This window comes from Oratosquilla oratoria, chromosome 6 (assembly GCF_046742065.1).
Source record: "Oratosquilla oratoria isolate Oo_2021 chromosome 6, ASM4674206v1, whole genome shotgun sequence".
Lineage (NCBI taxonomy): Eukaryota > Metazoa > Arthropoda > Malacostraca > Stomatopoda > Squillidae > Oratosquilla > Oratosquilla oratoria.
In genome coordinates this window covers 979,560-996,210 of record NC_134782.1, presented here as the reverse complement: position 1 = coordinate 996,210, position 16,651 = coordinate 979,560, and the positions used below count along the sequence as shown (strand labels likewise).

The window sequence follows — 16,651 nt, the reverse complement described above, 5'->3', positions numbered from 1 at the left end:
CCAATGTACGAGTATATGATCCCACTATTCTTTTTTTGCTTCTTCCAAATTCCATTATACTACACGTCTTTATGTTGAATTCCATCTCCCACTTCCTACTCCATTCCCATACTTTATTGAGATCACTTTGCAGCAATTCACAATCTTCTTCGGTGTTCACTTTTTTCAACATTTTTGCATCTTCTGCGAAGAAGCTCATATAACTTTCAATTCCTTCATCCATATCATTAATTTATATATAGCAAACATTATTGGGGCCACTACTGTTCCTTGCGGAATTCCACTAATCACCTCATCCCAATTGGAATGTTTGTCTCTTCTCACCACTCTCATTTTCCTTTCATGCAAGAAGTCTTCCATCCACTTAAGTAGTTTGCCCTGTATTCCTCCAACAGTTTCTAATTTCTTTAGCAATTTCTTATGTGGCATCTTATCAAAAGCTTTTTTCAGGTCTAGAAAGGCACAATCAGCCCATCCATCTCTTTCCTGTATTATATCTATTAGTCTTGAATAGAAACACATCAAGTTTGTGACACATGATCTTCCTTGTCTAAATCCAAACTGCCTTGGATTTAGTACATTGTTTTTTTCCAAATGCTTTACCCATCTAATTTTGATCATTCTTTCACAAATTTTTGCTACCGTACTTGTAAGAGAGACCGGTCTATAGTTTGTAGGGTCTTCTTTGTTTCCCCCTTATATATTGGTACTATATTTGCTCTTTTCCAATCTTCTAGAACTTTTCCTTCCTTCAATGAACTGCTTATTAGACTATGTATTTTGTCTGTTAGTTCGTCCTTGCATTCTCTCAAAATCCGTCTGCCATTTCATCTGGACCATGCAATTTTCTAACATCAAGATTACTCAAAGATTAATTATTTCATTCTTTGTTACTTCTATTTCATAGGGGGACTTTCTCCTCCCACTCAACATGTCTAAGTTGTATGTTCTTTCTTGTAAACACTGATTTAAAATGCTTGTTCATAATTTCTGCCATCTCTATTTCCTTTGTGTATTCTATTCCTCCTTGTCATAGTTTCACTAATTTTTGTTTTTCAATTTGTTGTTTACAAATCTATAAAATAGTTTTGGTTGATATTTACATTTTTCTATGATATCCTTTTCATATTCTCTTTTCTTCTCTGCACACTTGTACATATTCATTTCTAAAACCAGTACATATTTTCCATTTTTTGTTTTTTTGTCTTTCCTTCATTTTATCCAAGCTTTATACCTTTTATCTTTTAATAACTCACTACATCTTTTGTTGTGCCAACATTCTATATAACCTTTTTCTTGTTTTTGTCTTGGAACATACTTTTCCACTCCTTCCTTATAAATTTTTGTCAAAATTTTCCATTTATCTTCTACTGTTGTTTCTTCTTTGTATATCCTTTCCCACTCTGCTTTTTTGGAGAGAGAAAAAAAATATATATATATATATATATATATATATGTTTTTCCATACATCATTCTCCCCTTTCTATATTCATTTTTTCCCATGTATTTTTCTTCATTTTGTTCCAGTTGAACTAATATGTGGTCACTTTTGCTAGTGGTGTCTTATATTCAATCTTGTCCATTATTTCAGGTTCTGATGTGATTATTAGGTTTAGTCTTGATGGGTCTTCCTCATTGCTATACCTAGGATTCTTTTGTATCCCCTGTGTCATTGTATGTTCTATAGTCATATCAAGTAGTACATTTCCCCATTGGTCATCTCCACCCTTCACTGTCATCTCTTCCCAGCAGATTTCTTTACAATTTGTCACCCATTATAACTATTCTTCCTCCATCTTCCATTATCTTATTCAGTGTTATCCTTGTGTCTTCTAACATATTCTTGTGTTCTCTCTCTTCCCACGAAGCCATTTTAGGAGGCACATAATTTACCACAAACTTCCTGTTCTTCCCATCCCTGTCCTCCACTTCCATCATAATCATCTCTATTCTTTCCATATGTAACATTCCTCACGTTTATTTCCTTCTTAGTCAGGAACATAACTCCACCCCCTTGTTTTACTTGTCTGTTTCTAATCCAGTAATTATATACACCATGTCCTACACTGTTGGGTGGTAATGGACCTTTCAATTTTGTCTCCACAATTCCCATTATGTCAGGTTCCTTTTCCATCAGCTAATTATTCAGTTCATTCAAGCCTGTTATTAATCCATCTATATTTGTGAAGGAAACTTTTAATTTTCTGTTACCTCCATCCTGTTTTCTGTTTTTGTTTTGTTTTTCCTATGAACCATTTCCTTATTTTCATATCCACTACTCTCCAATAGAATTTCTCTTTGTCTGACTCTGTTCTTTTCTCACTTTTTTTCCTTAGCTTCAATTCTTTTTGTTTTTTTCTTCCTCTTTATTCATCTCTCTTTTTATCCATACCTGTTTGTATTGATCACGTTCTGCTAGTTTCCCTGTTTTTGATAAGACATTCTCTGCTGTCATTGTGACCAGAATTTAACCTTAATTGGTCTGGTCTTGTCTATACTGTATTCCCCTAGTCTATATATTTCTTCAATTTCTTTCCCTATTTCCTGTTCACCTTCTTGAAATACTTTTAATACCTTGTTTACTTTTTTCTCATCTCTTACTCTTGTAGTCCTATTTGGATTATGCTTCTCTTCCATTCTTAACATAATTATACATTATTTTTTATCTGCTAAGTCTCTTACTATATTCTCCTTCTCCCTCATCACTTTAATAACTGTGTCCTTAGTGTGTTTCTTCATTTGTCTCACTATATCTCTAAATTCAATTTTATTATCCTCCTGAACTTTTTTCCAACCACTTGCCTCTTTTGCTCTGGACTCTTTATTCTCTTTATCCTCTTTAATTCCTCATTCTCATCCTTTACTTCTTTTAACTGTCTTTTTAATTCTTCTATTTCTTTAGGTTTTGGTTCTCCTTTAGTTCTTCCAGTTTTTCAGCTCTTGGTGTAATTAGTGCGAGTTGGCTGAAACTAACCTCTCATGATTCATTCATTTTTGTTAGTTTTTCCTCTAGACTTGCTGATTGGGGAAGGTTGTCATCTCCTCCCTCATTAAATCCATAGAAATAATTATCTCCACTTTCTATTACACTGCTCTTATCTATATTTCTAATTCTAATGCCTTTACTGATTAGTTCGACTTCAGCTGTGTCATCTGCACATCTCTTGTTTACACCCCTTCTGATGCCCAGGCCCTGTTCCTCCCCTTATTAATTTTCTTCCATTTTCCTCAATAATCCCTCCCCTTCTCCTTTTTCTTCACCTGCCCACTACACCATGAGCTTTCCCCTTCCCTATTGATACAACACAGGTACTCCCTTGTTGAAATCCATGAAAATTGTTTTTTTTCCAGAGTTCCAATCTTCGCTGTCAATCCGATGATTGTGTGTGTGTGTCCTTTTCTCCATTTTCTTGTCACTGAATTTAATTTTTTTTTTTTTTTTAATAAAAAGATATCAAGTAATTTTTTTCTTTCCCTAATTTGTTCATTATTCCAACATTGACTAAATATGTATATTGTCAAAATAGACAAATAAATTGTTTGGAAAACACAAAAATTATCAAACAAAAGCAAACAAGTTCATAAGAAATTAGTGATAGAGAAAAAAAAAAAAAGTGGCCTGAAGTTGAAAGAGGGTGACACTGTCAAATTGCCAATGGTTGCGGAGGGTGATGCTTAATAGGTTAAGAGCAAACTAGACAAAAATCTCGATAACAATCTATTACTTGCACCACACAAAAACACATAAACACTCAGATCAGAAAACAAGTCTTTCATGACAGACTGCCAAACTCAATATTCCACCAACACCCAACACCAGACACCAGCCTCACAATAAAACTCCTCACACATCTGGTAAGAACCACACTGACATACTTAAGTTCAGGACACTATCCAGCATTAAAACAGTGCCAACACAGAATAGGCCTGACCACAGCTTCAAACTGCCCCTGATGCAACCACTACACAGAAAACATAGAATACCTCATACTATTATATTCCACACTTACAATCCCTATATAACAACATAATACATCTTTCCCGAGTGACTTGTGGACCCATTTAGAAGATGCTGACTGTTACCTGAAGGCCATGGTCTTCTGCAAAAGAGACCAGGGGCAACAGATTGATTGATTATGAGATGGTTGGTACTTATAAGGGGGAATGGTCCTCTTGATATATATATATATAAATATATATATATATATATATATATATATATGCTAATAAGAACACGGGTACGTGTGTTCACTTATGCAAAGTAGACCAACGAATTGACCTAATGTCGCCCTATATTATTAGTAGAAACAGTGACCCTGGTGACTGTGACCTGATGTCACCCCACCATCTTAAGATAATTGACAATGACCTTCCGCTCTCCAGGGGGTAATTGGTCGCTACGCTTATTCAAACTGTCCTTGTTCCTTTGTATCATGTATATATTTTCTATGTATTCCTATCACTATGTACTTGTTGCACTGAAGATGTAATATACGAAAGCGCTCTGCTTCGTTAGTTTCTTTTTCCAAGTGGTCTACTTTGCATATATATATATATATATATATATATATATATATATATATATACATATACATATATATATATATATATATATATATACACACATATATATATATATATATATATATACATATATATATTTATATATATATATATATATGTATACATACCTATACATATATTTATACATTACATATATATATATATATATATATATATATATATATATATATATATATATATATATTGAACTAGAACGACGCAGCCTTCAATCTACCTACATCTACCGACTCTCATCACAAGACGAGTATGAGATATGCATGCACCACAACTTTAGTGTTAACGGTAGTCAAGACCAGTAGTACGCCAGAAGGGTATGCATCGCGGTCAAGTCTATTGTCCTGAGACTCCAATTATCAGGGTCATGATCCTGATAATTGGAGTCTTGGGACAATAGACTTAACCGCGACACTTACCCTTCTGGTGTACTTCAGGTCTTGACTACCGTTTAACACTAAAGTTGTGGTGCATGCATATCTCGTACTTGTCTTGTGGATGAGAGTCAGTAGATGTAGGTAGATTGGAGGCTGTGTCATTCTAGAAGTTCTCCAACACACACACACACACAAACATATATATATATATATATATATATACATATATATATATATATATATATATATATATATGTATATATATATACAGACGCTCCTCTACTTACGTTCATTCGTTTTACGTTTTTTTTATTTTATGTTTGAACTGACTATAAAAAAAAATGGTAAAAAAAAAAAAAAAAAAAAAAATGGAGTGAATTTTTTAGTTTAGCGAGCTCTCCATAGTTCAAACGATACTTGCGCATGACTCTGCGTCCATTGTTTACATGGCACAAACGACCGTGCCTTGCCTCCTCCTCCCCTCCTCCTCCACCATCTCCATTTATATTGCTTGAATTTAATTTATTTGAAATTAATGTTACAGTAAACTTGTACTCATCCAAATGCATTTTAACCGAATAATCGCATTAAACGAACATTTTCATCACTTCATCCGAACGTATTTGGATCTCAACCTAACATTCAAACACCCCGCCGCCTCTTCCTCCACCCCCGCGCCACCCGCAAGCTTCACTAAGTGCTCACACGGTGGCAGCACACTCCATGTTTACACCTGATCGGCTGTTTATACTCTATAGAATATGTTTATGAACTATTTTAAGTATTTCCATGTGTATGTTAAGTTTACAGGTACGAATATTGCAGCTGACATTACCGCATAAAACTCTACGGGAATGAACCATACAAAGTTGGATTAACCGAACATTTCGGTTAATCAGACATTTCTAATCCCCCTTGGAGTTCGGATAAGTGGATGTTTACTGTATTTTACAATGTTATGTGTATAATTAATGATTTAGGGGTGTTTTATAAGATACGGTAATAGAATTTACGGATGCATAGTACAGTATGAACGGTCATACATTACTAGAACGTACAGTAACAACTTACGTTCATTTTCAGCTTACGTTCGGCCGTTCGGAACGTAACTGAAACGTAAGTTGAGGAGCGTCTGTACATATATATATGTATATATATACATATATGTATATATACATATAAACATATATATATATATATATATATATATGTATATATACATATATATAAACATATATATATATATATATATATATATATATATACATATACACACATATATATACATATATAGTAAGTCCTCGTTATACGGTATGTATGCATTCCTGAAAACCTTACCGCAAATTGAAATTACTGTATACCGTACCCATTATAACATGTAATAATAGGATATATCAGATGTACCTTCTCCCTGCTCTTTCCTCTTCAAAATATCTAGCGGATACCGTATCTGTGAATTTTTCTTACCGTAAATAGAATCAAGGGTAGTAATTACCAAATACCGTAACTGTGAATTTACCGGATAAAGAATTACCATATAAGGAGGACTCACTGTACATTTATATATATATATATATATATATATATATATATATATATATATATATATATATATATATATACATATATATACACACACACACTCACATGAACACAATTATGTACCAAAAGAATTTCTCTCCATCATAAACTTATGCACATTTCTTATCACTCTAACAATGGATAAAACATCCAATGCATCATAAGACACATTCCCAAGTCTTAAAGTTCAAGCTGTTTAACATCATACATGGTGCAAATAAAAACACCCACCAGAAAATGACAAGTGATACTGATTGTGACCACAGAGACAATATTCACAAGGATGGACAGACATACCTGAATATAGCCATTTTCAACTAGTTTCTTTAATGATAATACTAACCACACAAGTATGACTTGAACAAATAGAAACAGATGACTGATGAAGAGTTCAGGAATATGGCCCAAACACCAGAGCATCCACATGCCCAAGTGTCCCTACCAAACAAGGATTCTTGAAAATGGTCAAGATAAACAAGAAAAAAAAAAAAAAATGCTATGCCATGGGTGTGCTCCACAGTGAGTCATGCACATTGTTGCAGTGCTGATGACCATGCTACATTATCATGCCCACAGCACAGTCATGCTCCAGAATCAGGCAAATGGTTAATAATCAAGACTACTTGTGCATATGAAAGTCTTTGTGGTATTTTATCATTGCAATACAAATAAATTCCAAAAGTAATTCTGAATTAGTGTGATATACAGCTGACAAAGCAATAACATAAGAAAATATGAAAAAGTGTCCTGATTATTAATCAAAACCAAGGAACCACATGTAAGACTGCTAAGACTCAATATGATCAATGGGCAGAATGAAGAAAATTACTACCTAAGTGGGAGATTGAGAGATTGAAATTGAGAGATTAAGAGAACATGAGAGAGAGAGAGAGAGAGAGAGAGAGAGAGAGAGAGAGAGAGAGAGAGAGAGAGAGAGAGGAGAGAGAGAGAGAGAGAGAGAGAGAGAGAGAGAGAGAGAGAGAGAGAGAGAGAGAGAGAGAGAGAGAGATGGGGTAGGGATAGAAAGAGTGAGGGTGAGGCGGGATAAAGAGGAGAGAGACAGAAAAAGATACAGAGAGGTGAGAGGAGAGAGAGAAAAAAGCAAGTATTGAGAGAAAGAGGAAAGAGAGAAGACAGCAAGAGTGAGAAAAAGAGGGAAGAAGAAATAAGATAGCAAGTATTGAGGGAAACAGAAAGAAAGAGAGAGGGAGAAAATCAGGAAAATAGAGGAGAGGAGAAGGAGGAGGATAATGGGAGGGCAGAGGAGAGGGAGATGAGAGGGAGTGGAAAGGGAGGGGAAGGGAGGAGAAAGGGAAGGGAGAGGGAAAGAGGTGGAGGAGAGAGAGAAGGGAAGAAGGGGAGAAGGAGAGGAAAAGAAAGGGAAAAAGATGAAGAGAGAAAGAGAGTGGGAGAGGAATGGTGACAGAAAGAGTGGGTGAGAGGGTGTGTGTGAGAGAGAGAGAGAGAGAGAGAGAGAGAGAGAGAGAGAGAGAGAGAGAGAAAGAGAGGGGGGAGAGAAAGAGAGAGAGACATGGGAGAGAGGGGAGAAAGGGGGGAAAGGGGGAGGGGAGAGAGAGAGAGAGAGAGAAAGGGAGAGAGAGGGGGAGAGATGGAGTGAAAGAAAGAATCCAGCAATCTAGCCATATTTTTTGTATTAACTACTCTTACATTTTATAATTTTCATCAAGCACAAGCTGCTCATTTCTTCAAGAGGATACAATAAAAGCTTAATGTGGTGCAGTTTGGGATACATTAAGTCTGGGATCAAATATTATCTTATCTCACGTAACTGGCTTTAGAAATGCAAATGTCTGAAGATGTTACAATGAGCATTCTCCATCCAATAACAGGGGTTCTTTATGTGGAACAAGCAATGACATTTTAATGTAATAAATGGGATTCCAAGGAACAAGGGTAATAGTATATAAACTCAAATAAGACTTTGTAATGGCTCTTAGAGAAATGCAAAAAGAAGCCAAGCCTTCTGAGCAAACAAAAATAAAATGGGATGACAATGGAATGATTGAGCTCTTGCGTGTTACTCACCTCAGATACTCTGGAACTCGATCACTTGATGAAGATTCTGGAGACATTCGACTACTGGAGGACTCACTCATACGATCATATCTAAGGATAAAACATCATATTCTTAATATAAACTACTACAATTTTTACAGTTATAAATATATAATGAAATACTAATAATATCATATCACTAGTACAAATTATTGCATTCTCACAACTACAGGAACCAACCCTAGGTACCTGATAATGGTAATTCTCTGAGATGGTCATAAGAAAGAACCATTTACTCACTAAACAACCTCTAAAATTTATCAACATCCATAGCTCTACCTAGTAGCCTTGATCTTCAACTCAGTACACCCAACTAAACAGTGCTCTATCATACAAAAACAGAATACACATATAACCTGTAACTTACTTATCAAGAGTGGGAGACAATGCAGCTGCAAGGTCTGTCGGTCTGGGTCTAGAGCGTGCGGCTTCATCAAATACAGAATCATTTAACTGGCTTGTCATGAGCAATCCTGCACTGTTGTTGACTATTAGAAAGAGGCAAAATAAGAAATAAGATTATTTGTTCTTCACATGTTTCGGGCATTAAGGACATGGAGTATGAATGCTCCTCATCCAGTGAAAGTACCTAACCTTGACATCAGGAACTTCAGTTAAATGGGTAAGTTTGTAATATACAATTAGTTGTTGGGGTTAAAATGTTTGATGACAACTTGTCCATGTTGTTAAATTCATGCACTACTTATTAACATCCCACATGACTACAAATTAACAAGAACCAACCTGATATGAGAGAGAACAAAGTACTTTTTCAAACAAATGGTTAAGCAAATCCAAAGTAGAGAAGCCACAACATGTATCAAAAGGTAAGCAATGTGAACTCAAAATTGGAATTCCCTTCTACTGTGGCTCAACATAACAAAAAATTCATGAACATAACTCTACATGAACAGGTGACCCTCCTTACACAACAAATGATTTCTCTATCAGCCAACAATTACTCGAACACAATAGGAAAAAAAAAAATAATAGAAGCCACTCAATTATCACATGCTTACTGTAAAACTAAAAATAGAAAAAGGAGCTTCACAATAGCCAACATATGATGGGCAACATAAAGAGGGTTCCCTGTTAGCACAATTTCTTGTAACCTTCACCGATATTATCATATCATTCCATGACATGTTGACACCTAAGAACACTTACAAGCTGGATTATGTTCTATGAGGGACAGATTGGCCCCACACGCCAAACCAGATGCAGACGATCGCAAAATGCTGCCCAGCCTCGTCCTAAATGCATCCGATTCTGTGAAGTCGAGAGCTCGCCAAACACCAGACGTGGAGCCACATTCACTGGTGCTGCCCCCCTTACCCTCCCTTGCCAACATTTGCTTCTTGGTGTTGTTGATGATGATGTTGTTGTTCATACCCACTGTTAGTAGTTGGTGTGGATAATCGGAGTAGGGGATGGTGGTCCAGGGACAGCCAGGACAGCACAGCAGGCAGCCACGAACATGCAGCAGGGAACATGTGGCAGCAGCAGTAGCAGCAGCAGAAACAGCAACAACAGCAGCAGGAGGAAACATGGAGTAGTGGGTGATTGTTGCATCAGTGCAAATGACAGTTAGAAGATTAGGTGGAGGAGGTAGAGGGAAGGCTGTTATTATTCTGCTGCAACATGATGACTTACAAAGCCAAGTACCAATCAATATTTCTTTTCATCCACAATCATAGTACAAAATCTACCACTTTACAACTGTTCACTAATTCATAACAACTAAGGGTTAGAATAACACAAAACTCATACAATTGTACTGTGGGTGTAAAATCACATGGACAATAGTCTTTCCAGATTAGATCATTTCATCCAAACTTTTAGTAAACATATAATAATTCCCTCATTGTCTATGGATTTTAGAATTATTACATACATAATCTAAGGGGATTAAAAAAAAAAAAAAAAAAAAAATTAGATTTTGTGGACCTTCAAATGATGTATTGTTTTGCAGACCCATCAACTTAAGATCAAATAATCATTGCAAAAGATTGTATCAAATCTTAATTATTCCCAAATAGGCCATATTTAAATGACAAATTTCTTGAGCTCCCTAATTATATATATATATATATATATATATATATATATATATATATATACATACACATATATGTGTGTGTATATATATATATATATATATATATGTATATATATACACATATATGTGTGTGTATATATATATATATATATATATAATATATATATATATATATATACACATATAATAATATAAAACAAAAACAATGCAAATGAGCATTTTCAAATACTGATATTTAACATCAAATGCCTCAGCTAATACATGAAGCCATTTTCTGCTTCCTTAAAATGTTAATTAGGGAGACTGTTGTGGCCCCTCCTGATCTGGTCATTACCAGTACAGTAAAGAATGCAGGAGCTCGTCTTTTGAGCATAGTCACTACTGGGTAATGGTACCCTGGGATTCACTGTAGCCAAGGTAAGCCTTCAATAAGCGAAATTAAGGATGAGATGCACTTAGCCTAGCTTGGTCACTACTCCAAAAAGAGCAAGAGTTCTCAATACATGTCTCTCATCCCTAATCCCTACTGGGTAATGGAACCTTATGCATCTAGCAAGTTCAAAGTGGTCAACGGTTAAGCTTTACATACATATACTAATAGCTTTTTCACCCTTACAAGGGATGTGGCCAAAGTCAAATACATAAATCCACTCCCACCCATTTCATCCCCACATACTCCACTCCCATTCACCACCCCTCCCTCCCTCTTTTCTTGGCTCCTCCTGGATGATGGGTCATCCCTGCATCTTGCCCACTGTGTTGGATCAGAAGCAATGTAGCAAGACACAGCACATTTACAGCAAGGCTGCTTTACTTAGTCAGCTACCCCATCCCTCTCCATCACTTTATGCAGAAAAAGAGATGGGGAGAAATCCCTTTGGGCTGCATAAAAATATCATTCACACATACTCCCTCACCCCCCATCCCCTACCCACTCCCTTCCATGCATCGCAGCATCATCCATACACAACCATTCTCCAGTCACCCCTATCTTCTGTCCTCTCCCTTCTTTCTTCAGCAGACCTTCCCCTTTCCTAATGCCACTTTTACCCCATCCATCCATCTCATCCTTGGTTGCCCCTCATGTTCACTCCCTCCACTTCTGCCTCCCACAATTCTTTTACTAATCTTCGCTCATTTTTTCCTTGTGCCCAAACCATCCCAAAACTTTTTCATCAATCCTATCTCCCCACTTCCTTTCCACCCCCACTCTCCTCCTCATCTCCTTGTTTCTTACTCTATCCAGCCGAGTAAACCCTATCATATTTCTCATATTTCTCAGGCATTTCATCACAAACACATTCAAACTCCTCTTATATTCCATGTTTCTGCCCCATAGAGTGCTGTTGGCACAATCACTCCCTCATACAATCTCCTCTTAGCATCCATTCCCAAATATTTATTTCTCATTACACTTCTTAATCGCCCAGGGTATTTACTTGCTTCTCTCAACCTACATTCTACCTCCATCTGCACTCCTTTTCCTGCCACATTCATACCCAAGTACCTAAAGCTGTCCACTTCTTCCAGTCTCTCTCCCTTAATACTCACTTCCAATTTGCTGCCATCCTCTCCCCTTGTGCATTTTCATCACCTTATTTTTACCCACATTTATCTTCAACTTCCTTCTTTTATTCACCTTCCATCACTAACTTCCTTAAAGGTCAGATATCAACAGATATACTATTCACTAAAAATCATCAAAAAAGTACTTTTTAAAAGCATACAAATAAAGTTTTTACCTATTACAGAAGAATTTATTCAGAAAATTCACTTTTAATTGCGCCTCGCATACCACTTTTCCGAAGTCTAGATATTCAGAATAACAATATTGTTTGTTGGGCAACTGTGACGTCACGAACGCGGAATTCCCCCGAACCTTTCCCGAAGCGCACGGGCATTCCACCCGTGCGCTTCGGGAAAGGTTCGGGGGAATTCCGCGTTCATGATGTCACAGTTGCCGCGTTCCAGATAGAATTGCTAACTGGATATTAAAAAAATGCATAGATGAGTTGACAGACAAAATATACAAGACTAATAGATATGATACAAGAAAGGAATGGATGGGCAGACTGTGCTTTTCTAGATCTACAAAAAGCATATGATAAAGTGCCACAAAAAAGCTATTAGGAAAAATGGAATCAATAGGTGGTATTCAAGGAAAATTATTGGAATGGATGGAAGATTTCTTGACTAAGAGAAAAATGAGGGTAGTACTTAGAGACCAATACTCAACCTGGGAAGTAATGATAAGTGGAGTTTCACAAGGTTCAGTATTGGCTCCGATTATGTCAGCTGCCATATACATAAATGACATAGATGAAGGTGAGGAATGTCATATGAATTTCTTTGCAGATGATTCAAAAATGTTAAAGAAAGTAAGTATAGAGGAAGATTGTGAATCACTACAGAAAGACTCAGTCTTGAAATGGAGTCAAAAGTGGGAGGTGAACTTTAACATCAAGAAATGTACTATAATGGAGTTTGGAAATAGTAAAAATAGAATATAGAGGAAATACAAAATTGGTGCACAAGAGGTAAAAAAAGGGAGTTCGGCAAAGGACCTAGGAGTAATTATCAACAAGGACATGTCACCAGACAAGCATATCAACAAAATAGTCGGAGAAACCTTTAATTTACTAAGGTCAATGAAAGTATGTTTTGACTATTTGGATGAGGAAATGGTAAAGAAAATATTAGTTACACTGATAAGACCAAGATTGGAGTATGCTGTGACACTATGGATACCCAGTACTAAAAAGAACAAAGAAATTAGAATACAAAGAGCAACAACAAAGATGGCACCAACACTCTCCAAATTGACATATGAACAAAGATTGACCAAATTGGAATTACCAACCTAGATAGAGATGATTTATTAAAATGGGATAAGAGAAAAACAAGAGGACATGAAAAGAAACTCAAAAAGGATAGTTACGGAAGAGATCTGAAAAAGAATAGCTTTCCAGAGTGGTGGATATCTGGAATAAATTGGATGAGGCAACATTGTGTGCAAATACTATTCAAGAATTTAAGAACAAACTTGATGCTGAAAGATACAAAGATGGGTTACTACGAGCATAGCTCATTTCCCGTATTATACAACTTGGTAAATACCTAAGCAAAAAGCTGTAATGACTGCCATTTATCTTATATAATTTTTTATTATCATTTGTCTGTTTGCTTACTATTTTCTTGATTTTCATTTATTATTAGTTATATCTCAATTTATTATTTACTATTTACCTGTTTATTTATTATTTAACTATACCTATGCATTTTTATTTATTATTATTTGTATTATTATAATTTTTATTTATCATTATTATAATTTTTTCACATTTGACCTAGTTATGGACCAAAAGGTCTCCTGTCAGCATGCTCCGTCTTTGTAATCCTTTGAATGGAGGATAGTAGAACAGGGAGATCATGGAATTTAAAGATGATTAGCATTTTTATTCTTGGAAATTAGTCTCTAATCATAAAAGAATGCTGCATTACTCTGGGCTGTTAGGATGCCACTTAAGTCCCTACAATATTGACTGTACAAAAGTTAAGCAGTCAATAACCCAATAAGGGAGGGGGTTAGTGGGGTAGGAGGAAGAGGTGGATGAGGAGGAAGGTATAGTTGGAGGAGTAGGAGGAAAAGGAGGAGGAGAATGAAAAGTAGGGAAGAGACAGTGCAGGAAGAAAAAATGAAGAGGTAAGGGAAGAGGAGAACAATGATGAGGTGAAAGAGGAAGAGGAGGAGGAAGTTGGGGAAGAGACTATACTGCATTTCATCAATGATAACCATAAATTCTATCCTTGAGGACAATATTGTGCCAAAGAAGTGGAGTCAGGGAAGTGGTAATAGAGAAATTCAAGGAGGGGTTGTAGAAAGGAAGGATAGTAGAAGTTAAAAGTGATCAACATTGTTCCTTGAGTGGAGATCAGTCTCCAATCATCATATAATACTGCATGACTGGTCCTTGGTGTGTCATTAAAGTCTCTATTGGTTGGAGTGCAAAACACTTATTCACCTAGTTGTATTTTACAAGAAGGGGAGTTACACTACTGGTGTCTCGCCTTTGTATCTCAGTGTTTAGCTTGCTCTTAAATTCATGAATGGTTTTTGTGCACACTATTTTTTCATCTAGTTTGTTCCAAGTGTCCACCACTCTATGTGGAAAACTGTCTTTCTTCAGATCTCTTCTATAACTATGTTTTTTTATTTTCTTTCCATGTCCTCTTGTTTTCTCTTGTCCCAGTTTAACAAGTCCTCTCTATCGAGTATTTCTGTGGCCTTCATGATTCTGTAGATGGTCAGTAGGTTGCCTCTCTCTCTTCTTTGCTCCAGAGTCGGTAACTCCAATTTAGCCAGTCTCTCCTCATATGACAAGTTTGTAAGTGCAGGTGCCATTTTTGTTGCTGCTCTCTGGATTCTATTTTCTTTATATTCTTTTTGGTACTGGGTGACCACAATGTCACCGCATACTCTAGTCTAGGCCTTATTAGTGTGACTAATATTTTCTCAATCATTTCTTCATCCAAATATGTAAATGCCACTTTTATTGATCTTAGCAAGTTATAGGATTCTCTGACAATTTTGTTTACCTGTTTATCATAGGACAAGTTGTTTGAAATAATTACACCCAAATCTTTTTCAGACCCTACTTTCTTTACCTCATTATTTCCAATTTTATATTGTCCTGATATTCTATTTTTACTTTTTCCAAACTCCATTATGCTACACTTCTTAATGTTGAAGTCCACTTCCCATTTCTGACTCCAGTTCCATACCTTATTCAGGTCTTCCTGTAGTGATTTGCAATCCGTTTCAGTTTTTACTTTCCTTAACAATTTAGCATTGTCTGCAAAGAAGCTCATGTAACATTGCACATCATCATCCATGTCATTCACATAAATAGCAAACATTATTGGAGCCAATACAGATCCTTGCGGAACTCCACTGATCACCTCTTTCCAACCTGAATATTTTTCTCTGAGTACTACTCTCATCTTTCTACCAATCAGGAAGTCCTCCATCCATTTTAGTAGGTTCCCTTGTATCCCTCCTATATGTTCCAGTTTTTTTAATAATTTTTTGTGTGGTACCTTGTCGAAAGCTTTTTGTAAGTCCAGGAAGGCACAATCAGCCCATCCATTCCTTTCTTGCACTATGTCTATTAATCTTGAGTAAAAACATATTAAGTTTGTGGTACATGATCTTCCTTGTCTGAACCCAAATTGTCTTGGGTTTATTATATTATTTTCTTCCAGGTGTTTTACCCATCTATTCTTAATGATTTTCTCATAAATTTTGGCTATAGTGCTTGTTAGTGAGACTGGTCTATAGTTAGTTGGTTCTTCCTTGTTTCCTCTTTTATATATTGGTACAATGTTAGCATTTTTCCAGTCTTTTGGTATTTTTCCTTAAGTGAGCAACTTATTATGTTTTGTGTAAAAGCTGATTATTAATACATGAATGAATAAAAGAGATAGGGCAGCTATAAACAGCAACAATGAAATAATCACAAAACATGGAAAACAGAAAGAATCCAAAAAGCAACAACAAAGATGGCCTCAACATCTTCAAAATTTACATATGAACAAAGATTGTCTAAACTGGAACTACCAACCCTGAAACAAAGAAGAGAAAGAAATCTATTGGCCATTTACAAAATCATGACAGGCATGGAAGTCCTTGACAGAGAAGACTTATTAAGGTGGGATAGAAGAAAAACAAGGGGACATGAAAAGAAACTAAAAAAGGATATAGAAGAGATCTGGAGAGAGAGAGAGAGGAGGAAAAAAAAAAAAAAAAAATCCACACAGAAACAATAGTGTGCAAACACCATACAAGAATTTAAGAACCAATTAGATGTTGCGAGATACAAAGACGGATCACTACGAGCACAGCTCCTCTTCCTGTATAATACAACTAGGTAAATACACAGATTTTCTCGTTTCACTAGCCTTGTCTTTTTATAATGTAGGT

General features: G+C 35.9%; 1 protein-coding gene across 11 annotated transcripts in view; it reads right to left on the bottom strand.

Moving 5' to 3' along the window:
• The window catches only part of Crag (DENN domain-containing protein Crag), a 150,026-nt gene that overhangs the window by 60,951 nt on the left and 72,424 nt on the right, over positions 1-16,651 (bottom strand). For 9 of the 11 annotated variants that reach the window (XM_076186292.1, XM_076186296.1, XM_076186297.1 and 6 more), the window contains 3 exons: positions 9,780-10,007; positions 8,980-9,100; positions 8,583-8,663 (listed from right to left, as the gene is read on the bottom strand). In XM_076186292.1, coding sequence (XP_076042407.1) covers positions 8,583-8,663; positions 8,980-9,100; positions 9,780-10,007 — 430 coding nt within the window. The remainder of the gene's footprint in view (positions 1-8,582; positions 8,664-8,979; positions 9,101-9,779; positions 10,008-16,651) is intronic. The other 2 variants (XM_076186300.1, XM_076186301.1) reach the window with 1 other exon arrangement.